We start from the raw sequence: 20606 nt of genomic DNA on the forward strand, positions 1-20606 counted from the left end.
CCAAAGTCGCCCGATTTATCACCAGTAGAACATGGACCATCTGGGATGCCAACTTTAGCAGCCTATGGTTTTGCACAATCTACAGGAAATGTGGATCAATATGCCACGGGATACTATTCGGAACCTGTATGCCTCCATGCCCACTGTGGTCAGACAACCCCTTAAATGCACATTAAAAATGTTGTTGCCTATGTGAATACAAAGATTGATGCAGTTAGCTGTGCATGAAGTATCAAGCAAATATTGTTCAAACTTTTGTGGAGGTGTGACTTTGGTTGCTAATACGAAGATGGAAAATAAGTGTAATACTCTCATTAAGGCTTTTGTTCAAGTGCCAAAACATTTATTAAACCTAAAACTACAGAATTAGACCAGGAAAAGAATGTGAAGAAGAGAGAAGAACGTAGAACATGTATAAGGTGAATTCCATCTTAATCAGACCTGTTGGATAATCCTGACAAAATGAAAATGTTTAACAAGTGAAGAAGAAAACATCTCGCATATCAATTGACAATACAGTAGTTCCTCATGTCTTAGAGAAGACACTTGTCAAATAGAAGCTGTTTTGATCAAAAGAAGCATATTTCAGAGAAGGTCTTTCTTGTAGGGTGTTATTTTGCTGAGCCGGACTTGCCTTGTTCTTCACTGTCTTCTACATGTATCTGAAGAACTTCTGCAGTACCAATGTGCTCTGGAAAAGAGTATGTGCTCAGCGGAGTTCTGATCTCTGGGATCCATACTGATTACAAAAACAAAGTGGCTGTGGAGTGCTGGGACACATCGGGGTCAGAGCAGAAGCCGCTACTCTGGCCCCTGTGTAGTGGCCAGTACTTGTAATTGCAGGCTTGGTTCTCATTGAAATCAACGAGAGCTTCGCCTGCAATTTACGATCAACGACCACTACACAGGGGTCAGAGCAGTGGCTTGTGCTCCAATCCTGGTGTATACCGGCACTAATATCGAGTGCTATCTGGAAAACCCCTTTAATTCTAACGGCAATTTTACATCAAAAATCTACAATGAGACCTGTGGGTTTTGGTGCAGAATTCTCAGTGGTGGATTAAGGCATGGATTTTGGTGCGGAACGCAGACAAATTCCACCCATGCAAAAGGTTCCTTATAGAAATTGAGGCTTATCTGTAAAACTAGACAACTGGGTAAGTGTGTAGTTTTACAGATGACAGCTCATGGGCCATTCACACAATTGACAGGAGGGAATCTATTGGCCTGTATGAGAGACTGTTCTAGGCGTGGGGGTGGGGGGTAAACTGTCACAGCTTATACATATTATGAATGGTAGCTCCTATGTTATCTATATAAACTATGTTGACAAAAATATTAGGACACACACCAATCCCGTGCTTTCAGGTGAAAGTGACATGCAAATCGGATGTGTGAGCATTAGGTATAAAGGAGAGTATCACACAGTCATATTCCAGTACAGAAACCATCAGAATGCCACAAGATGTAGAGTTGTCAGACTTCCAATAGCGTCTGGTGGTGGGATGTCACCTAAGCCAACCAGTATGGGGCATTTCAGTGCTTTTGGAACTTCCAAAGTCCACTGTTGGCAGTGTTATTTGAAAATGGTGTGTGTGCTCTGTAATCACGTTCAACGAGACCTCGTAAACTGACAGAATGTGGATAATGAAGCCTTCTACAAGTTGTGAAGGCACCACTCACATTGTCTGCTGAAACACGCTTAGGAGGTCTTACAGGCCATTGGAACCAATATTACCACCAGGACCATCTGTATGGAACTGCATGTGAAGTGTTACCATGAATGAACACTTGCACACAAGCGCAATATTACAGCAGTGACTGCACAGAGGTGGCTGTGATCATGCTTGGAGCATCATTCTTGGACTGTAAATGAAAAGAAGCAAGTGTTGTTGACAGATGAATAACGGTACACCATTTTCTGTTCGGATAAATGAACTTGGCTGTAGCGATTGCCTGGAGAGCGGTTTCTATGTGACTGCATTATCCCAACAGTGAAGCTTGGAGGAGGTTCTATGACAGTGTGGGGATGTTTCTGCTGGAAAGGACTAGGGCCATTGGCTATAATGAAGTCTACCCTCAACACTAGTAGGTACAGAGACATTCTGAACAATGTGGCATGGCCTACTATGTGGCAATATTTTGGTACAGCTCTGTTTCTCTACCAACAAGTCCAAGCACCATGTCATACAGCACGCAATGTTGAGGCTTGGTTTGGGGAGCAGAACATCTACAAACATTGGCCACACCAAAGTCCGGATCTCAATTCCATCGAGCATCTTTGGGACAAACTAGAACTCTGTATCTCTGCATGCCAAACACGTCCATCATCTCCTATATTACTATCTCAAGATCTCTTCGAGGAATAGAGGTAAATCCTTTCACATATGCCGACGAGGGTTGCTGCAAGTCATTGAGGCCAAAGGCAGCCTAACACTACACTGAAAAATGTGTGCCACAATACTTTTGTCAATATAGTGCCTAGTTCTTTACCCTTCAGTACAGTCCTGCCTGTTATGTTAGGGAGTAGGGATGAGCGAGTATACTCGCTAAGGCACTACTCGCTCGAGTAATGTGCCTTAGCCGAGTATCTCCCTGCTCGTCCCTAAAGATTCGGGGCCGCCGCAGCTGACAGGTGAGTTGCAGCGGGGAGCGGGCGGGAGAGAGGGGGAGAGAGATCTCCCCTCCGTTCCTCCCTGCTCTCCCCCGCAGCTCCCCGCCCCGTGGCGGCACCCGAATCTTTATGGACGAGCGGGGAGATACTCGGCTAAGGCACATTACTCCAGTGAGTAGTGCCTTAGCGAGTATACTCGCTCATCCCTATTAGGGAGATGAATGCTGCAAGGTTTTCTATACAGATCAGGAAGTATCAGACCATTAGGCTTTGAGCTCTTATACAGAGAATGCTTATCATTTAGTTGAGCAATAATCGTTTCATGTAAACACGATCAATGACTGTCTGTTTACTTTGAATGGAGGAGTGTAGCCGGATGAGATCCTAGTGTACTCCGTCTCCATTCAGTTAGTGATTATTGCTCCTGTGTAAAAGCACAGGAGCGATAATCGTTGCGATCACAGGTCGTTTTCTAATGACAACATTCTGTCTAACCTAGATATACCATCAAGGCTAAATAGTAGAAGACACATCTTAAGGTACATTTAGACACAATGATGATCACTCAACATTTGCTCAAAAGCCATCTTTTGAGTGATAATCGTTGTGTGTAAATGTGTGCCCATCATGCACTTACTATGCACTTTTCATCCATCACTGAGTTCAGCTCAGCTAAAATTCCGTCGACCCTGATAAGAGGGACCGCACCCTGAGTTCTCCGCTGGCAGAGCTGAAATGATTCTTTCAGCAGCTGTTCCCCTGGAGAACAATAGTGATGTATTTAGAGAACAGACCACCCGCTGTTCTCTAAATACATGCAAATTAAGCTAGTTAGATACTAATGGGCTGATTAACCCATTAGTATCTAATGCAAAATTATTGCTCAAAACTGTCAGTTTCTGACCAATTTTGAACAATCATCTGTGTGTGTAAATGGACCTTAAGGCTCAATAGTTCAAGTATTTGTTTTCAGAATACAAAAAAAAAATTTGACTCCTGGTTGCATACCTGGCTTGTCTTCTTCTGGAATAGGCTCTGGTTTCTCTTTGTGATTGGACCTACTACACATAGAATTGAAAATTAGTTGTTTACCACTAATCAATCATCACTCCATGTTTTTACATGCAAACTTATTTCATGGTGGTGGATTTCTCCGAAGATTATAGAGACAATAGCAGTACTAGCTTTTTAGGTGCCCAAGTCATGGATTTCAGAGGAGAGCAATCAATGGCATTGGGAGTATATTCCACCAGCCGATTCCTTCTACAGGGAAGAGTGAACTGTTATAGTGGTCACTTGTCACACAGCATAAGTCTACTCCTCTGTAAAATTCACCATTCCAACACCAATGGATATTTTCCTATAATGTAGGAAAAGCCATCATTGGCTCCCTGCTTACTAACAGCATTATTATCAGTCATTTGGACACAGTGCCTGATTGGCTGTACAAAAAAATGTGAAGACTGATTGTGTTTTGTTACGTTTATAAATTGTGCCCTCCTCAGTAGCACCATTGGGAACCTCCTGCTACGCATACCCTTCACATGGGCCCCAAATGGAGGCCATTGTTTACTAAACAACATTTTTATAAGTTGCAATAAATAGGATACTTTAAAGAGTATTTGATACAGTGCAGCTTGTACGGCTCACCCTCTGCCTGTAAACCATGCTTCCCTTGAAGCATTGCACACAAGATCACTATTCTAGGATGAAAGTTTAATAGATCAGATATTGGTTGTGCCACTACATGAGTTCAGCAAAGCAAAGTGATGTGAAGCTTGTGGGCTGACCATATCATTCAGACTTGGAGTCAGGAAGGAATTTTTTCCCCTTAAATGAGGAAAATTGGCTCTACTTCATTGCGGTTTTTTTTGCCTTCCACTGGATCAACATTGGAGGGAAAGAGAGGGAGTGGGTAAAAAGAAGAAGGCCAAACGGGATGGACATTTGTCTTATTTCAGCCTAACATACTATGTTACTATGTTTATAAATAGATCATACAAGTAAATGGTCAATGAAATCCATAGCAAAACATGTACCTGTTTAGATTTTTCCTTTGTAGATACTGTTCCTTTGACAACAGCCCTATGTTGTTCTGGGAGTACAGTCTTTCATCTATGGATTCATGTTGGATATTGGCAGTAGCTGTCTGAATCATGTTCTTGACAAGGTCTTTTTCTACAGGACATTAGAAATACATGAAATTTAGAAACATGGCAGTCTAAAAGTCGAGTATTTTCTCAACCAGTATGTGTGTTTTTGACTGTAACATTATTGAACCTCAATATTGAAATTGTAACACCAAGAAGGATAAGCTCTAAGGTTATACAAATCGAGGAAGTTGAAGGTGTCGCTAAGATATGTACATTTTTGAGCACCTAGCTCCAGTCTGTGGCATGTGGGAGGGGCTTCAATGGTATAAAAGCCAGATCAAAACCAAAACCTTTCAACCACATGAAACCTCAAAAATTGGATAATGTCTTGTGGTATGATTGTGCAATGCCTCCTGCTAATCCTGAAAACTGAGTGGGACAGAGTCCTTGAACCGAGAGACCTTGGTTTATCAGTCCAGCACATCATTACATGTGTAGGCCAAGACGCTAGCAGAGTTGCTTTACCCAGTGGTTGAGAGAACAATGACAAACTCAAATGACAGCAAAAGCATACAGGTGACCCTAAGCCTAGGGCGTCAAACAGTGTCTACACAACCCATCAGAAGGTGTTTGTACTACATTGGGCTATTACCCAGACATCCAGCGACAGGTTTTCCATTAATTTCATGCCACCACTATCAATGGCTATCATGGTGCAGAGCAAGACAGCAATAGAGACTGAAATGGAAGTCTATCCTCTGCAGCGATGAGTCCCACTTTTGTCTCAGACACAATGCTAGCCAGAGACCCATCTGGAGATCATATAGGCAATACCAGGAAGAAGCCTTCACAAGGAAATGTCACACCAGTCCTACTCTTGGGATTATGGTGTAGGGTGGCATAATGTATGGTAACCGGAACCCTCTAGTCTTCATTCCAGGTACACTAAGAGATCAGCATTTTATTGATATGGTTATGGAACCAGTAGTACAGCCATTTCTCTGAAGTGTCCCAGGAGCCATTTTTCAAACATGACAATACCAGGCTGCATGTTGTTTGTACAACTGTGAGCAGCGTGCATGGCCTAAATGTACTACCGCGGGGTGCAGAGTCTCTGGACTTCTTCCATCAAACACAACTGGAATGTCATTGGTCAACAAATTGCAAAGGGAGCTGCCAGCAGTGATGATTTGATTGCCCAAGTGCATTTAGCTTGGCATAACATTCCTCAGACAACCATTAAGAACGTCATTGTAAGTGCATGTATTTTTGTGAGTGGCGCTCATAGTCCATATTGAATAAATCAAGAGGTTTTGAATATTTTCTTTCCATTTTTTTATCGTTTGCATATCATTAACATGTCTATCAATCCTGTGATTTCCATAATTCCATAACTTTTCCTTCTTACTGTTGGTATTTCAATGTTGAGTTGTATGTTGATTTTTACACTAAATTGATTGGAAATTCTGATTTTGTCATTGCATGACCTAAAGGCCAAAAAAGGTGGACAATTATTTTAAGTTAATGAGAGTAAAAGAACTTGTAAGACAGAGTTGACTTCTCTGGTGATTTCAAAATCTAATTGTGATGCATAATATATTTATAACAATCAGTAAAAGGGATACAAGCTTAGAAGGTTGTCCCATCTAAAGGCCCATTTACACGCAAAGATGATTGCTCACAATTTGTTTAAAAGATAGGGAGATTGACACTTTTTGCTATCGTTTTACATAAGCCGCTTATTATTGCTTATGCTTATTTGCATGTAACTGAGCTTTCAGGAGCTGTATGCAGAGAACAGCAGGGGGTCTATTCTCTTCATACTTTGTTCTGCTGCAGGGCTGCAAGCTGAATACAATGTAATCAGCACTCCCGTGGAGAACACAGAGTGTGGTCCCTACTTTTAGCTCTCTAGCCAAAAGATGGATTTTATGCTCACCTAAAAAAGAGCGTTTGGCCAAAAAGTAAACGACGGTAGCATTTACACGCAATGATTACTACTCAAAAGACATCGAATTTTGAGTGATAATTATTGCGTGTAAATGAGCTTTTAGACTATAAGTACGCCAAGAAATATTTGTGCAGTTCTTACTGTTGAGAGCCCCCCAATCCTTCTTAGGGCTCTTCCACACTTGCGTTTTTCTTGCATGTTTTTTTCACGAGATATTGTTGCGTTTTTTAACCTGGAATGTTAATGGGACTTTCTAATTTTAAAAACGCATCACACAAAAATCACAAGTTTGTCTCATTGACATTCACGTAAAAAAAACCGTAGCGATATCGTGTAAAAAAGCGCACAAGAAAAACGCGAGTGTGGAAGAGCCCTTATATAGCAGCTTGCAGTGGTGAAACCACTGATATAATGATTCATAGAATAATGGCATCTAGGGGAGTCAACAGTCAAACACATCATTCAACATTAGCATTTTGACAATGGGTGTTTCATGGACCCTCCAGGCAAAGTACCACTCAAAACCGCTCTCTTTAATTTAGCTAATGGAACAGAGTTGTACTGCAGAATAAAAAATGCCGCAATGTAGTATCAAGAGTGTTTTGCCATCGGGGACGATAAAATCCAGTTTCATTGAAATAAAAAGTGACGTGGCATATTCTGTCTGTCACTATCTGTAATTGCTCTCACCTCTCTGGCCAGCTGACAGAAGCCATTGCTGGATGGCAGACAAAGAATCAGTTTGCAGAATCTGGCAAAGCAACTCCAGTATCTATTAACAGAAGAGACGTGTTACAATTCCAGGTCACTGTGACCATTTGTCATTTCCAATACTGATAACTGATCCACTTTAGATGGGCATGATTTGGACATACCAGCTCTCTGTGGTGTGTAGAGAGTTCAGATGAACATGATGTTTCCCAAGAGTGACCAAAATATATAGGGTCAAGGCCTTTGAGCCAGTTATGACCTCCATCAAAATGAAGACCTCTAAAATCAATAGTACTCCACTATCTGTACTTATCAGTATAAAGTGATGACCTTTACATCTCTCCGTATTTCATAGAACTCACCAGAAGTTCTTGGTCTTGAAACTGAGTGCTTGTATTCCTTCCTTTGGCGTTACTGGTTCGGTTTGCTTTTCGAGATGCCTGCCGTGTCAAAGCTCTTGCAGATGCAGGGATTATACGTCCACTTGCTGCAGAGTACTGTGTGGATCTTTGTGGCTCCACCAACTAAGGAATTAATAATATTTGTACTATATTGTTGCCTTTTACATGTACAATGATCCGCCAAGATTCAAGGGCATCGGCATACAATATTTTCAATATACAATGGTCTTTCATTATAATTTGAAACCCGATTCAATATACAATGTCACAGACAGTTCAATCATGCTGCAATGTGATTGACTAGAAGATCCAACCAATCATGATCAATATATGCACTGATTGGCTGTCTGGTTGCCCTCTCCACAGTGTAGTATGGTATTACATGTACTGTGCGGTTATGTATATGGCCCCGGATGAGCTGCTGTCTTTGGCACCAGGTGAGGGCGGCTCCATTGTATTTTTCTGGTACACTGTGTGTGCTGTACGGGAGCCAAAGGAAGCTGCTATCCTCAGTATTCTATCCTTCCAGTACTTCTCTCTGACTTTCATATGCCAGGACTTGCTTTATCTTTTTAGTTATCTGTTTAATTTTACTTACTCTTCATTTATTATTTGTTGGGGGTGATACATTTGAGGCTTCAGTTTCTTCTTTTCCACAAAGCTATGGTCTCAAGTTATAATAGTTTCAACTTAAAATGGTCATCCTGGAACAAATTTATATTGTAACTTGTAGGACTACTGTATTTTTAAATGACCAGTAATCCTCATCTATTGATGACATGCAAAATAGAATCTAGAAAGAATAAAATATTTGTATTGTATACTCCACTTTGTATGATTATGTTGTATGCACATAATCTCGCCAGGTGGTTATTGGCTGCAGATCTGGTAGTCATGCTTGGAAAATAAAATTCAAATGTTCTTTTATTTTCAGGCAACCCCCTAAACCTCAACAAACAGACCCTCTAATTTCATGATGCCATATGAGCTGTTGCAGTGGCACTTTCAGCCAACTGGGTTGTCTTGGGTCTTTCGTCATACTCTGGAACTCTGTAGTTGTCCTTCTGCAGGCTTCACTCTGACTAGACTTGCACACCACACTCTGAACTCTCATGGACTGACACTCTTTAGGGCAAATGCCAATGGACTTCCTGCAGTTTGCACTATGTCTAGTGCTTTGTCCTAACATCTGCTTCATACCACAGAAGACCAATGAACACCTTGGCAATGAGACCTGGCATCTTTGTCCATTTCCCCTCCCACTATGGCGTTCCTAAAGTTCTTTTTAGAAGGTCTCAGGGCCTGGTTGCAACTGCTATCTCTGCCAGCAATACAGCAGAATTACTGAACCTAAACCCAGTTGTGTCACGTATCCATTTCTTAGAGGAAAAAGAACAGATATTTTTACTGGACCCGAAACTTTGGAGTGTTAAATAAAAAAAATTGCCATGGTTAAGAAGAGCCAACGTTTTCAACAATTTTTAAAAAAATTCAAAGTATGTAAATAAAGTGTGCAATATATACCATCCCTTGCTTGGGGTAATCTGAGCCCATCAAGTCAGACACCACTCTGGCGCAGTTTAGCACATTTGTCGATGCAACAGATTTACATTCTGCCATGTGCTAAGGTAATGTACAGTAGCTCTCCAAATTATATATACATATATTATATATATATATATATATATATATATATATATATAAAGCTGAAAGCCCTCACTGACTCACTGACTGACTCACTGACTGACTGACTCGCCAAAAGTTCTCCAACTTCCCGATATCGTAGAAACACAAATTTTGGCACGAGCATAGATTATCTCCAAAATAGGAAAAGTAATTGGGTCCCAACTCGATTATTCAATTCTAGCGCAAAAGAATTGGTGTCGAAATTTAACGTACATAATCTAAATCTCTCACTTCCCAATGTCATAGAAACTTAAAACTTGGCACGGGCATTGGATATGTCATAAATAGGAAATGTTAATAGGTCCCAACTTGATTATTCAATTCTATGCGCAAAAGAATTAGCGTCCAAATTTTACGTACGGAATCTAATTCTTTCACTTTCCAGTGTCATAGAAACGTGAAATTTGGCCCGAGCATTGATTATGTCATAAATAGGAAAAGCTTATGGGTCCCAACTCCATTATTCAATTCTATGCGCAAAAGAATTAGCGTCCAAATTTTATGTACGGAATGTAATTTTCTCACATAGAAACGAGAAATTTGGCACGGGCATTGATTATGTCATAAATAGGAAAAGTTAATGGGTCCCAACTCGATTATTCAATTCTATGCACAAAAGAATTAGCGTCAAAATTTTACGTACAGTATGTATTTTTCTCACTTTCCGGTGTCATAGAAACGTGAAATTTGGCACGAGCATTGATTATGTCATAAATAGGAAAAGCTAATGGGTCCCAACTCCATTATTCAATTCTATGCGCAAAAGAATTAGCGTCCAAATTTTACATACGGAATGTAATTTTCTCACTTTCCGGTGTCATAGAAACGTGAAATTTGGCACGAGCATTGATTATGTCATAAATAGGAAAACTTAATGGGTCCCAACTCGAATATTCAATTCTAGCGCAAAAGAATTGGCGTCGAAATTTAACGTACATAATCTAAATCTCTCACTTCCCAATGTCATAGAAACTTAAAACTTGGCACTGGCATTGGATATGTCATAAATAGGAAATGTTAATAGGTCCCAACTTGATTATTCAATTCTATGCGCAAAAGAATTAGCGTTCAAATTTTACGTACGGAATCTAATTCTTTCACTTTCCAGTGTCATAGAAACGTGAAATTTGGCCCGAGCATTGATTATGTCATAAATAGGAAAAGCTTATGGGTCCCAACTCCATTATTCAATTCTATGCGCAAAAGAATTAGCGTCCAAATTTTACGTACGGAATGTAATTTTCTCACATAGAAACGAGAAATTTGGCACGGGCATTGATTATGTCATAAATAGGAAAAGTTAATGGGTCCCACCTCGATTATTCAATTCTATGCACAAAAGAATTAGCGTCAAAATTTTACGTACAGTATGTATTTTTCTCACTTTCCGGTGTCATAGAAACGTGAAATTTGGCACGAGCATTGATTATGTCATAAATAGGAAAAGCTAATGGGTCCCAACTCCATTATTCAATTCTATGCGCAAAAGAATTAGCGTCCAAATTTTACATACGGAATGTAATTTTCTCACTTTCCGGTGTCATAGAAACGTGAAATTTGGCACGAGCATTGATTATGTCATAAATAGGAAAACTTAATGGGTCCCAACTCGAATATTCAATTCTAGCGCAAAAGAATTGGCGTCGAAATTTAACGTACATAATCTAAATCTCTCACTTCCCAATGTCATAGAAACTTAAAACTTGGCACTGGCATTGGATATGTCATAAATAGGAAATGTTAATAGGTCCCAACTTGATTATTCAATTCTATGCGCAAAAGAATTAGCGTTCAAATTTTACGTACGGAATCTAATTCTTTCACTTTCCAGTGTCATAGAAACGTGAAATTTGGCCCGAGCATTGATTATGTCATAAATAGGAAAAGCTTATGGGTCCCAACTCCATTATTCAATTCTATGCGCAAAAGAATTAGCGTCCAAATTTTACGTACGGAATGTAATTTTCTCACATAGAAACGAGAAATTTGGCACGGGCATTGAATATGTCATAAATAGGAAAAACTAATGGGTCCCAACTCGATTATTAAATTCTATGCGCAAAAGAATTAGTGTCCAAATTTTACGTACGGAATGTAATTTTCTCACATAGAAACGTGAAATTTGGCACGGGCATTGATTATGTCATAAATAGGAAAAGTTAATGGGTCCCAACTCGATTATTCAATTCTATGCGCAAAAGAATTAGCGTCAAAATTTTACGTACAGTATGTATTTTTCTCACATTCCGGTGTCATAGAAACGTGAAATTTGGCACGAGCATTGATTATGTCATAAATAGAAAAAGCTAATGGGTCCCAACTCCATTATTCAATTCTATGCGCAAAAGAATTAGCGTCCAAATTTTACATACGGAATGTAATTTTCTCACTTTCCGGTGTCATAGAAACGTGAAATTTGGCACGAGCATTGATTATGTCATAAATAGGAAAAGCTAATGGGTCCCACCTCAATTGTTTAATTGTAAGTGCAAAAGAATTAGCGTCCAAATTTTACGTACGGAATCTAATTCTTTCACTTTCCAGTGTCATAGAAACGTGAAATTTGGCACGAGCATTGATTATGTCATAAATAGGAAAAGCTTATGGGTCCCAACTCCATTATTCAATTCTATGCGCAAAAGAATTAGCGTCCAAATTTTACGTACGGAATGTAATTTTCTCACATAGAAACTTAAAATTTGGCACGGGCATTGAATATGTCATAAATAGGAAAAACTAATGGGTCCCAACTCGATTATTCAATTCTATGCGCAAAAGAATTAGCGTCCAAATTTTACGTACGGAATGTAATTTTCTCACATAGAAACGTGAAATTTGGCACGGGCATTGATTATGTCATAAATAGGAAAAGTTAATGGGTCCCAACTCGATTATTCAATTCTATGCGCAAAAGAATTAGCGTCAAAATTTTACGTACAGTATGTATTTTTCTCACTTTCCGGTGTCATAGAAACGTGAAATTTGGCACGAGCATTGATTATGTCATAAATAGAAAAAGCTAATGGGTCCCAACTCCGTTATTCAATTCTATGCGCAAAAGAATTAGCGTCCAAATTTTACATACGGAATGTAATTTTCTCACTTTCCGGTGTCATAGAAACGTGAAATTTGGCACGAGCATTGATTATGTCATAAATAGGAAAAGCTAATGGGTCCCACCTCGATTGTTCAATTGTAAGTGCAAAAGAATTAGCGTCCACATTTTACGTATGGAATCTAATTCTCTCACTTCCTGATGTCATTTTACATAAAGGAAACGTCGCATGGTTACCTCCCCGTGATGTTTCCTGGGTAACGCAGAGAACTATGCAAAATGGTGAACATATGTTTTTCCGGTATCTCTAAAGTAACCACGACTTCATAAGATTTCCGTGTGAACACCAGATAAACACCAGTACCAAATTAACTCGGGCGAAGTCGGGTATATCAGCTAGTATATATATATATATATATATATATATATATATATATATATATATATATATATATCATGTAGACAAGTTTAGTGTTCATGATGCACTCAGCAGTTCATGATGGTGAAGAGGAAAGCAAATTCAAAGGAAGGGGCACCACCTAGTGGCCAGCACTTTACAGGGATTTTCCCAAGCACAAAAGTGTCATTTTAGATAAAGTGAACAACAGTTTTGCTAGTTATTACATTACATATCATATTAAACACACCGGCCCACATTTACAAAAGCCCTCACTGACTCACTGACTGACTCACTGACTGACTGACTCGCCAAAAGTTCTCCAACTTCCCGATATCGTAGAAACACAAATTTTGGCACGAGCATAGATTATCTCCAAAATAGGAAAAGTAATTGGGTCCCAACTCGATTATTCAATTCTAGCGCAAAAGAATTGGCGTCGAAATTTAACGTATATAATCTAAATCTCTCACTTCCCAATGTCATAGAAACTTAAAACTTGGCACGGGCATTGGATATGTCATAAATAGGAAATGTTAATAGGTCCCAACTTGATTATTCAATTCTATGCGCAAAAGAATTAGCGTCCAAATTTTACGTACGGAATCTAATTCTTTCACTTTCCAGTCTCATAGAAACGTGAAATTTGGCCCGAGCATTGATTATGTCATAAATAGGAAAAGCTTATGGGTCCCAACTCCATTATTCAATTCTATGCGCAAAAGAATTAGCGTCCAAATTTTACGTACGGAATGTAATTTTCTCACATAGAAACTTAAAATTTGGCACGGGCATTGAATATGTCATAAATAGGAAAAACTAATGGGTCCCAACTCGATTATTCAATTCTATGCGCAAAAGAATTAGCGTCCAAATTTTACGTACGGAATGTAATTTTCTCACATAGAAACGAGAAATTTGGCACGGGCATTGATTATGTCATAAATAGGAAAAGTTAATGGGTCCCAACTCGATTATTCAATTCTATGCGCAAAAGAATTAGCGTCAAAATTTTACGTACAGTATGTATTTTTCTCACTTTCCGGTGTCATAGAAACGTGAAATTTGGCACGAGCATTGATTATGTCATAAATAGAAAAAGCTAATGGGTCCCAACTCCATTATTCAATTCTATGCGCAAAAGAATTAGCGTCCAAATTTTACATACGGAATGTAATTTTCTCACTTTCCGTGTCATAGAAACGTGAAATTTGGCACGAGCATTGATTATGTCATAAATAGGAAAACTTAATGGGTCCCAACTCGAATATTCAATTCTAGCGCAAAAGAATTGGCGTCGAAATTTAACGTACATAATCTAAATCTCTCACTTCCCAATGTCATAGAAACTTAAAACTTGGCACTGGCATTGGATATGTCATAAATAGGAAATGTTAATAGGTCCCAACTTGATTATTCAATTCTATGCGCAAAAGAATTAGCGTCCAAATTTTACGTACGGAATCTAATTCTTTCACTTTCCAGTGTCATAGAAACGTGAAATTTGGCACGAGCATTGATTATGTCATAAATAGGAAAAGCTTATGGGTCCCAACTCCATTATTCAATTCTATGCGCAAAAGAATTAGCGTCCAAATTTTACGTACGGAATGTAATTTTCTCACATAGAAACTTAAAATTTGGCACGGGCATTGAATATGTCATAAATAGGAAAAACTAATGGGTCCCAACTCGATTATTCAATTCTATGCGCAAAAGAATTAGCGTCCAAATTTTACGTACGGAATGTAATTTTCTCACATAGAAACGTGAAATTTGGCACGGGCATTGATTATGTCATAAATAGGAAAAGTTAATGGGTCCCAACTCGATTATTCAATTCTATGCGCAAAAGAATTAGCGTCAAAATTTTACGTACAGTATGTATTTTTCTCATTTTCCGGTGTCATAGAAACGTGAAATTTGGCACGAGCATTGATTATGTCATAAATAGAAAAAGCTAATGGGTCCCAACTCCATTATTCAATTCTATGCGCAAAAGAATTAGCGTCCAAATTTTACATACGGAATGTAATTTTCTCACTTTCCGGTGTCATAGAAACGTGAAATTTGGCACGAGCATTGATTATGTCATAAATAGGAAAAGCTAATGGGTCCCACCTCAATTGTTTAATTGTAAGTGCAAAAGAATTAGCGTCCAAATTTTACGTACGGAATCTAATTCTTTCACTTTCCAGTGTCATAGAAACGTGAAATTTGGCACGAGCATTGATTATGTCATAAATAGGAAAAGCTTATGGGTCCCAACTCCATTATTCAATTCTATGCGCAAAAGAATTAGCGTCCACATTTTACGTACGGAATGTAATTTTCTCACATAGAAACTTAAAATTTGGCACGGGCATTGAATATGTCATAAATAGGAAAAACTAATGGGTCCCAACTCGATTATTCAATTCTATGCGCAAAAGAATTAGCGTCCAAATTTTACGTACGGAATGTAATTTTCTCACATAGAAACGTGAAATTTGGCACGGGCATTGATTATGTCATAAATAGGAAAAGTTAATGGGTCCCAACTCGATTATTCAATTCTATGCGCAAAAGAATTAGCGTCAAAATTTTACGTACAGTATGTATTTTTCTCACTTTCCGGTGTCATAGAAACGTGAAATTTGGCACGAGCATTGATTATGTCATAAATAGAAAAAGCTAATGGGTCCCAACTCCATTATTCAATTCTATGCGCAAAAGAATTAGCGTCCAAATTTTACGTACGGAATGTAATTTTCTCACATAGAAACTTAAAATTTGGCACGGGCATTGAATATGTCATAAATAGGAAAAACTAATGGGTCCCAACTCGATTATTCAATTCTATGCGCAAAAGAATTAGCGTCCAAATTTTACGTACGGAATGTAATTTTCTCACATAGAAACGTGAAATTTGGCACGGGCATTGATTATGTCATAAATAGGAAAAGTTAATGGGTCCCAACTCGATTATTCAATTCTATGCGCAAAAGAATTAGCGTCCAAATTTTACATACAGAATGTAATTTTCTCACTTTCCGGTGTCATAGAAACGTGAAATTTGGCACGAGCATTGATTATGTCATAAATAGGAAAAGCTAATGGGTCCCACCTCGATTGTTCAATTGTAAGTGCAAAAGAATTAGCGTCCACATTTTACGTATGGAATCTAATTCTCTCACTTCCTGATGTCATTTTACATAAAGGAAACGTCGCATGGTTACCTCCCCGTGATGTTTCCTGGGTAACGCAGAGAACTATGCAAAATGGTGAACATATGTTTTTCCGGTATCTCTAAAGTAACCACGACTTCATAAGATTTCCGTGTGAACACCAGATAAACACCAGTACCAAATTAACTCGGGCGAAGCCGGGTATATCAGCTAGTATATATATATATATATATATATATATATATATCATGTAGACAAGTTTAGTGTTCATGATGCACTCAGCAGTTCATGATGGTGAAGAGGAAAGCAAATTCAAAGGAAGGGGCACCACCTAGTGGCCAGCACTTTACAGGGATTTTTCCAAGCACAAAAGTGTCATTTTAGATAAAGTGAACAACAGTTTTGCTAGTTATTACATTACATATCATATTAAGCACACCGGCCCACATTTACAAAAGCTTTTACACCAGTCTCTGACAAAAATAAAACAACAAATCACAAGTTTTTTTGTACAAGCACCTTTCTCTCTATTTTTTGAGAAATGCAAATGCGCTTGTCAGGAATAGAGTGGACTGACAGATTTATGTATAATTTATGTAGGAAACTGGCATAAATTATACAAATTGTATGCCCGGGGTACATGCCTCTTCATGTATTTAGCGCACCACGCAACTGCGGAAATCATACTAAGCCCGACGTCACAAAAGCCTGGCTTAGTGAATTCCTCCCACTGTCTGTGAAAATTTAGTGACTCTGTAACATCTGCTACAGTGTATGTAATAATGAAGATTAAAAGACAGGTAGATGCCCATTGATAGAATACTGCATATAATAAATATAGAAACATGCATATAATAAATATAGAAACAATCAGAGAAGAACAATTTAAAAAGCTCAACATAACTAATATAATTAGCAGTTTCTCCAAATTCAACGGAAAATGCCACTTTTAATGCCTACTGCAGTTTCTGAATTATTTAACACCTTTATGATAAGCAGCACCTTTAGTACTTATTATTAGGGTACACTTTTGCTGTTATGACTTGCTGCAAACATAATGCATTGCTAGACAGCAGCTTCTGACAGCATTTTTGAGCAATGTTAGCCCGTTCCTCGTGGACAATGGCCTCCAGTTCATTAACATTCTTGGCTTTGCAAGCTGCAAAGATGCTTCTCCAAATCTCACCAAAGATTTTCGACTGTGAAGGCAACTCTAGAATCTCCATCTGGCTTCTGAGAGGAGTGGATGTCTGGCAGAGAGCTCACTTGAGTTCCACTGGGTATGTTTCCTTCCCAGGCAAAGGTTCTGAGCTTGACCCAGGAATGGTTGCTGTTGCTGGGCTTCCACCACCTATGGAGTCCCAAACCTGCTTCATCTTGCCTCAGTCAAGGGGAGGGTGGAATTAACCCCAGGAGAGAAGATCTTTTCAAGGTGGTAGCTATGTCACCCTGACCCCCTGGAGACCACAGAGCCTTGGAGGAGGTGCAGCCAGACAAAAAAAAAGGACAAAAAGGTCAGGGCTGCAAAAGAAAGCTAAAGTTGGGCCAAACGCAGAAAGGGCGAGTTGGTGAAGGATTGGGCATCCCATATCGCTACCAATATGCGGGACTATGAGGAGGCCGAGAAGCTGCTAGCTAAATATCGCAGGGAGCTGCATACTGACTGCTGTGAAGTGGACTGAGACTCTTGTAGTAAAAGAGCTTCTATTTCCAAAAAAAGTCAAAGCCTGTGAAGAGGCAATTGAATTCTATGAGGAGGAGAGGGAACGGATCCTGGAAACCAACAGCTCCTTTAAGGTAAAACTTTGAAATGACTGTTTTTTCAAAATGGCATTTGGAAGCTGTGGCAATATCAGAGAATGCTTGAGGAAACACTCAAGCAACAACTCTGAAGAGTCTGATGGGTTATAGGCGCAGGCCGTATGCTCTTGTAGTGTCCCAGTAGCCACTACAAAACACACACAGCACACTGTCCGGTCCTACCTGTCTGTATGCCATCCTTGGATACAGAAGGTGCCGTCTGTGGGAGAGACCCTGTGTCTCCCCCTTCTGCTCTAAGCAATGAGCTCATCCCTGATGTCAGCTGACTCATCATTGGCTGACAGTCAGGTTTAATCTTACTGGTGCAGAGCCCAAGGACAAGGAAGCAGCTCTAGTAGTCCTTATGCAGGGGGAGGAGTTTATAAAGTGCGGTAAGGAAAGAGAGAAGTGATAAATAGAAGAGGAGAGAACAGTTAGTGAGTCGTCGTCGGAGTCATAAAGGAGAAGGATGTCAGACAGCGAGAGCGAGGAGTGCAGCACGTTTTGCCTCAAGGTCGAACGCGGTTAACACCCATTCCCTTAGCATCCCACAGCAGAGGAAGAGAAGCATCTCTCTGAGATACACTTCTACAAAATAGTGAGTCATAACTTTCCGGTGAAGTCAAAGCCGTGATCAGTCTTCTAGCCACTTATCCTTCTGCTTCAGTTATTCTTCAGTTTACCTAAATCATTTCTTCAGTTTATCTAAATCATTTCTTCAGTTAAATCTATTAGTGGGAGAAATTGTGTAAGTCGTCTATCTACAGTAAATATTATAGAGAGAGCGTTGAAGTTCAAGGGTCATCATTACAACTGTATTTTCACGAAGTACTGTAATCCACTGTGTTCATTGCAAATTACTTCAATTAGTAAATCTGCTCACTCTCGGATTACTAATTTACTGGACTCGTCTGCGTTATTTCTGCGGCATATCATGTGGAGCGTCCAATTAGAGTGTGGCGTCAACATGACAAGGACTAGGCCTCAGGCCATACGCACAGTAAGTGTATTGATGTGTTACACTCTGGTGAGCAAAGTCCTTGATGTAAAGAGGAACAACAGGCACCAGCATTCTAGTAGAGCCTGTCTTCAACATTGGAAGACGCGGATGATGAGGATGGCAGCAGCAGCAGTGGACAGGGGGCTTTCATAATTCAACAAATCAGGCTGCAGGAGTTCCCTGAAAGCATGAAGGGCCTGTGTTTTGGAGACAAGTTACCACCGGTAACAAAGGAAGTCTATATCCAGGAAAGGTTCATTTATGCAACTAAGCATCTTGGTCTGGCTGCAAAGTAAGATCAGGGTGCTAATCATGGGCTCCTAAGCCCAAGCTCTGTTGTGGGTCTGGTGAAGGGAGCTGGGGAGGAAAGAGTTCTTGTGACCCCAACTCTGTACCCACTTGCGCCATTAGTATGAATGGAGGAGTTAAGGAGGTGGAGAAAGTTTTGGTCAGTGGCAAGAGCAGAAATAAGGGTCGCTGCTAGAGATGAGCGAGCATACTCGTCCGAGCTTGATACTCGTTCGAGTATTAGGGTGTTCGAGATGCTCGTTACTTGTAACGAGTACCACGCGATGTTCGAGTTACTTTCATTTTCTTCCCTGAGAAATTTGTGTGCTTTTCTGGCCAATAGAAAGACAGGGAAGGCATTACAACTTCCCCCTGCAACGTTCAAGCCCTATACCACCCCCCTGCAGTGAGTGGCTGGCGAGATTAGGTGTCACCCGAGTATTAAAATCTGCCGGCCCGCGGCTCACCACAGATGCGTTCTCACTTAGCTGAGGGAAAGTGCTGTTGATGCCGGGGCTGCTATAGGGAGAGTGTTAGGAGTGATTTTAGGCTTCAAGAACCCCAACGGTCCTTCTTCTCTATATGCGCTCAATGGGGCCGGCGGCAGCAGTGCCGACCCCATTGAGAACATATAGAAGACAAATCATTCTTCTCTGCCACAGCTGTAACAGCTGTGGCAGAGAAGAACGATGTTTGCCCATTGAATTCAATGGAGCCGGCAATACAGCCGACTCCATTGAAATCAATGGGCTGCCGACGATCGCGGGATGAATTGTCGGGAAGGGCTTAAATATATAAGCCCTTCCCTGCAATTCATCCAGAAAAGTGGTAAACTAAAAAATATATATACTGACCTGCTACCGTCAGCCGGAGTTCCGCGCGGCCGACCTGCAGTGGGTGTGAAGGGGGTGTGAGTCAGACCTGCCCCCTGATTGGCTCAGCGCTGAGCCAATCAGGGGGCAGGTCTGACTCACACCCCCTTCACACCCACTGCAGGACGGCCGCGCGGAACTCCGGCTGCCGGGAGCAGGTCAGTATGTATATTTTTTAGTTTAACACTTTTCTGGATGAATTGCAGGGAAGGGCTTATATATTTAAGCCCTTCCCGACAATTCATCCCACACTTGCCCGCAGCGCATTGCTTTCAATAGAGCGGGCTGTATTGCCGGCTCCATTGAATGCAATGCGCTGGACAGCTCCGCCCGATTTTCGGGCACCGGTCACGCGATTTGCGGATGCGCATCCGTCATGCGATCTGCAAATCGCGCGAAAAAACGCCCGTCTGACTAAGACCTTAGTCAGACAGGCGTTTTATTGCGCGAGTTGCGCATGCGTCCGGCGAATTTTTATCGGACACATGAGCGCTTTTTATGCGCTCGTCCGATAAATTATAGAACAGAAATCGCAGATCGCACCTATCTGTGATCTGCGATTCCTGTTCTC

The 20606-nt window shown here is 40.3% G+C and overlaps 1 protein-coding gene across 5 annotated transcripts in view; it reads right to left on the bottom strand.

Moving 5' to 3' along the window:
- Positions 1-321: 321 nt before the first annotated feature.
- TBATA (thymus, brain and testes associated) overlaps positions 322-20606 on the bottom strand; it is a 53534-nt gene continuing 33249 nt past the window's right edge. For 4 of the 5 annotated variants that reach the window (XM_066600473.1, XM_066600471.1, XM_066600469.1 and 1 more), the window contains 5 exons: positions 7732-7893; positions 7349-7430; positions 4654-4792; positions 3623-3675; positions 322-691 (listed from right to left, as the gene is read on the bottom strand). In XM_066600473.1, coding sequence (XP_066456570.1) covers positions 612-691; positions 3623-3675; positions 4654-4792; positions 7349-7430; positions 7732-7893 — 516 coding nt within the window. In that variant the 3' untranslated portion in view covers positions 322-611. The remainder of the gene's footprint in view (positions 692-3622; positions 3676-4653; positions 4793-7348; positions 7431-7731; positions 7894-20606) is intronic. The other variant, XM_066600472.1, reaches the window with a different exon arrangement.

This window comes from Eleutherodactylus coqui, chromosome 4 (assembly GCF_035609145.1).
Source record: "Eleutherodactylus coqui strain aEleCoq1 chromosome 4, aEleCoq1.hap1, whole genome shotgun sequence".
Lineage (NCBI taxonomy): Eukaryota > Metazoa > Chordata > Amphibia > Anura > Eleutherodactylidae > Eleutherodactylus > Eleutherodactylus coqui.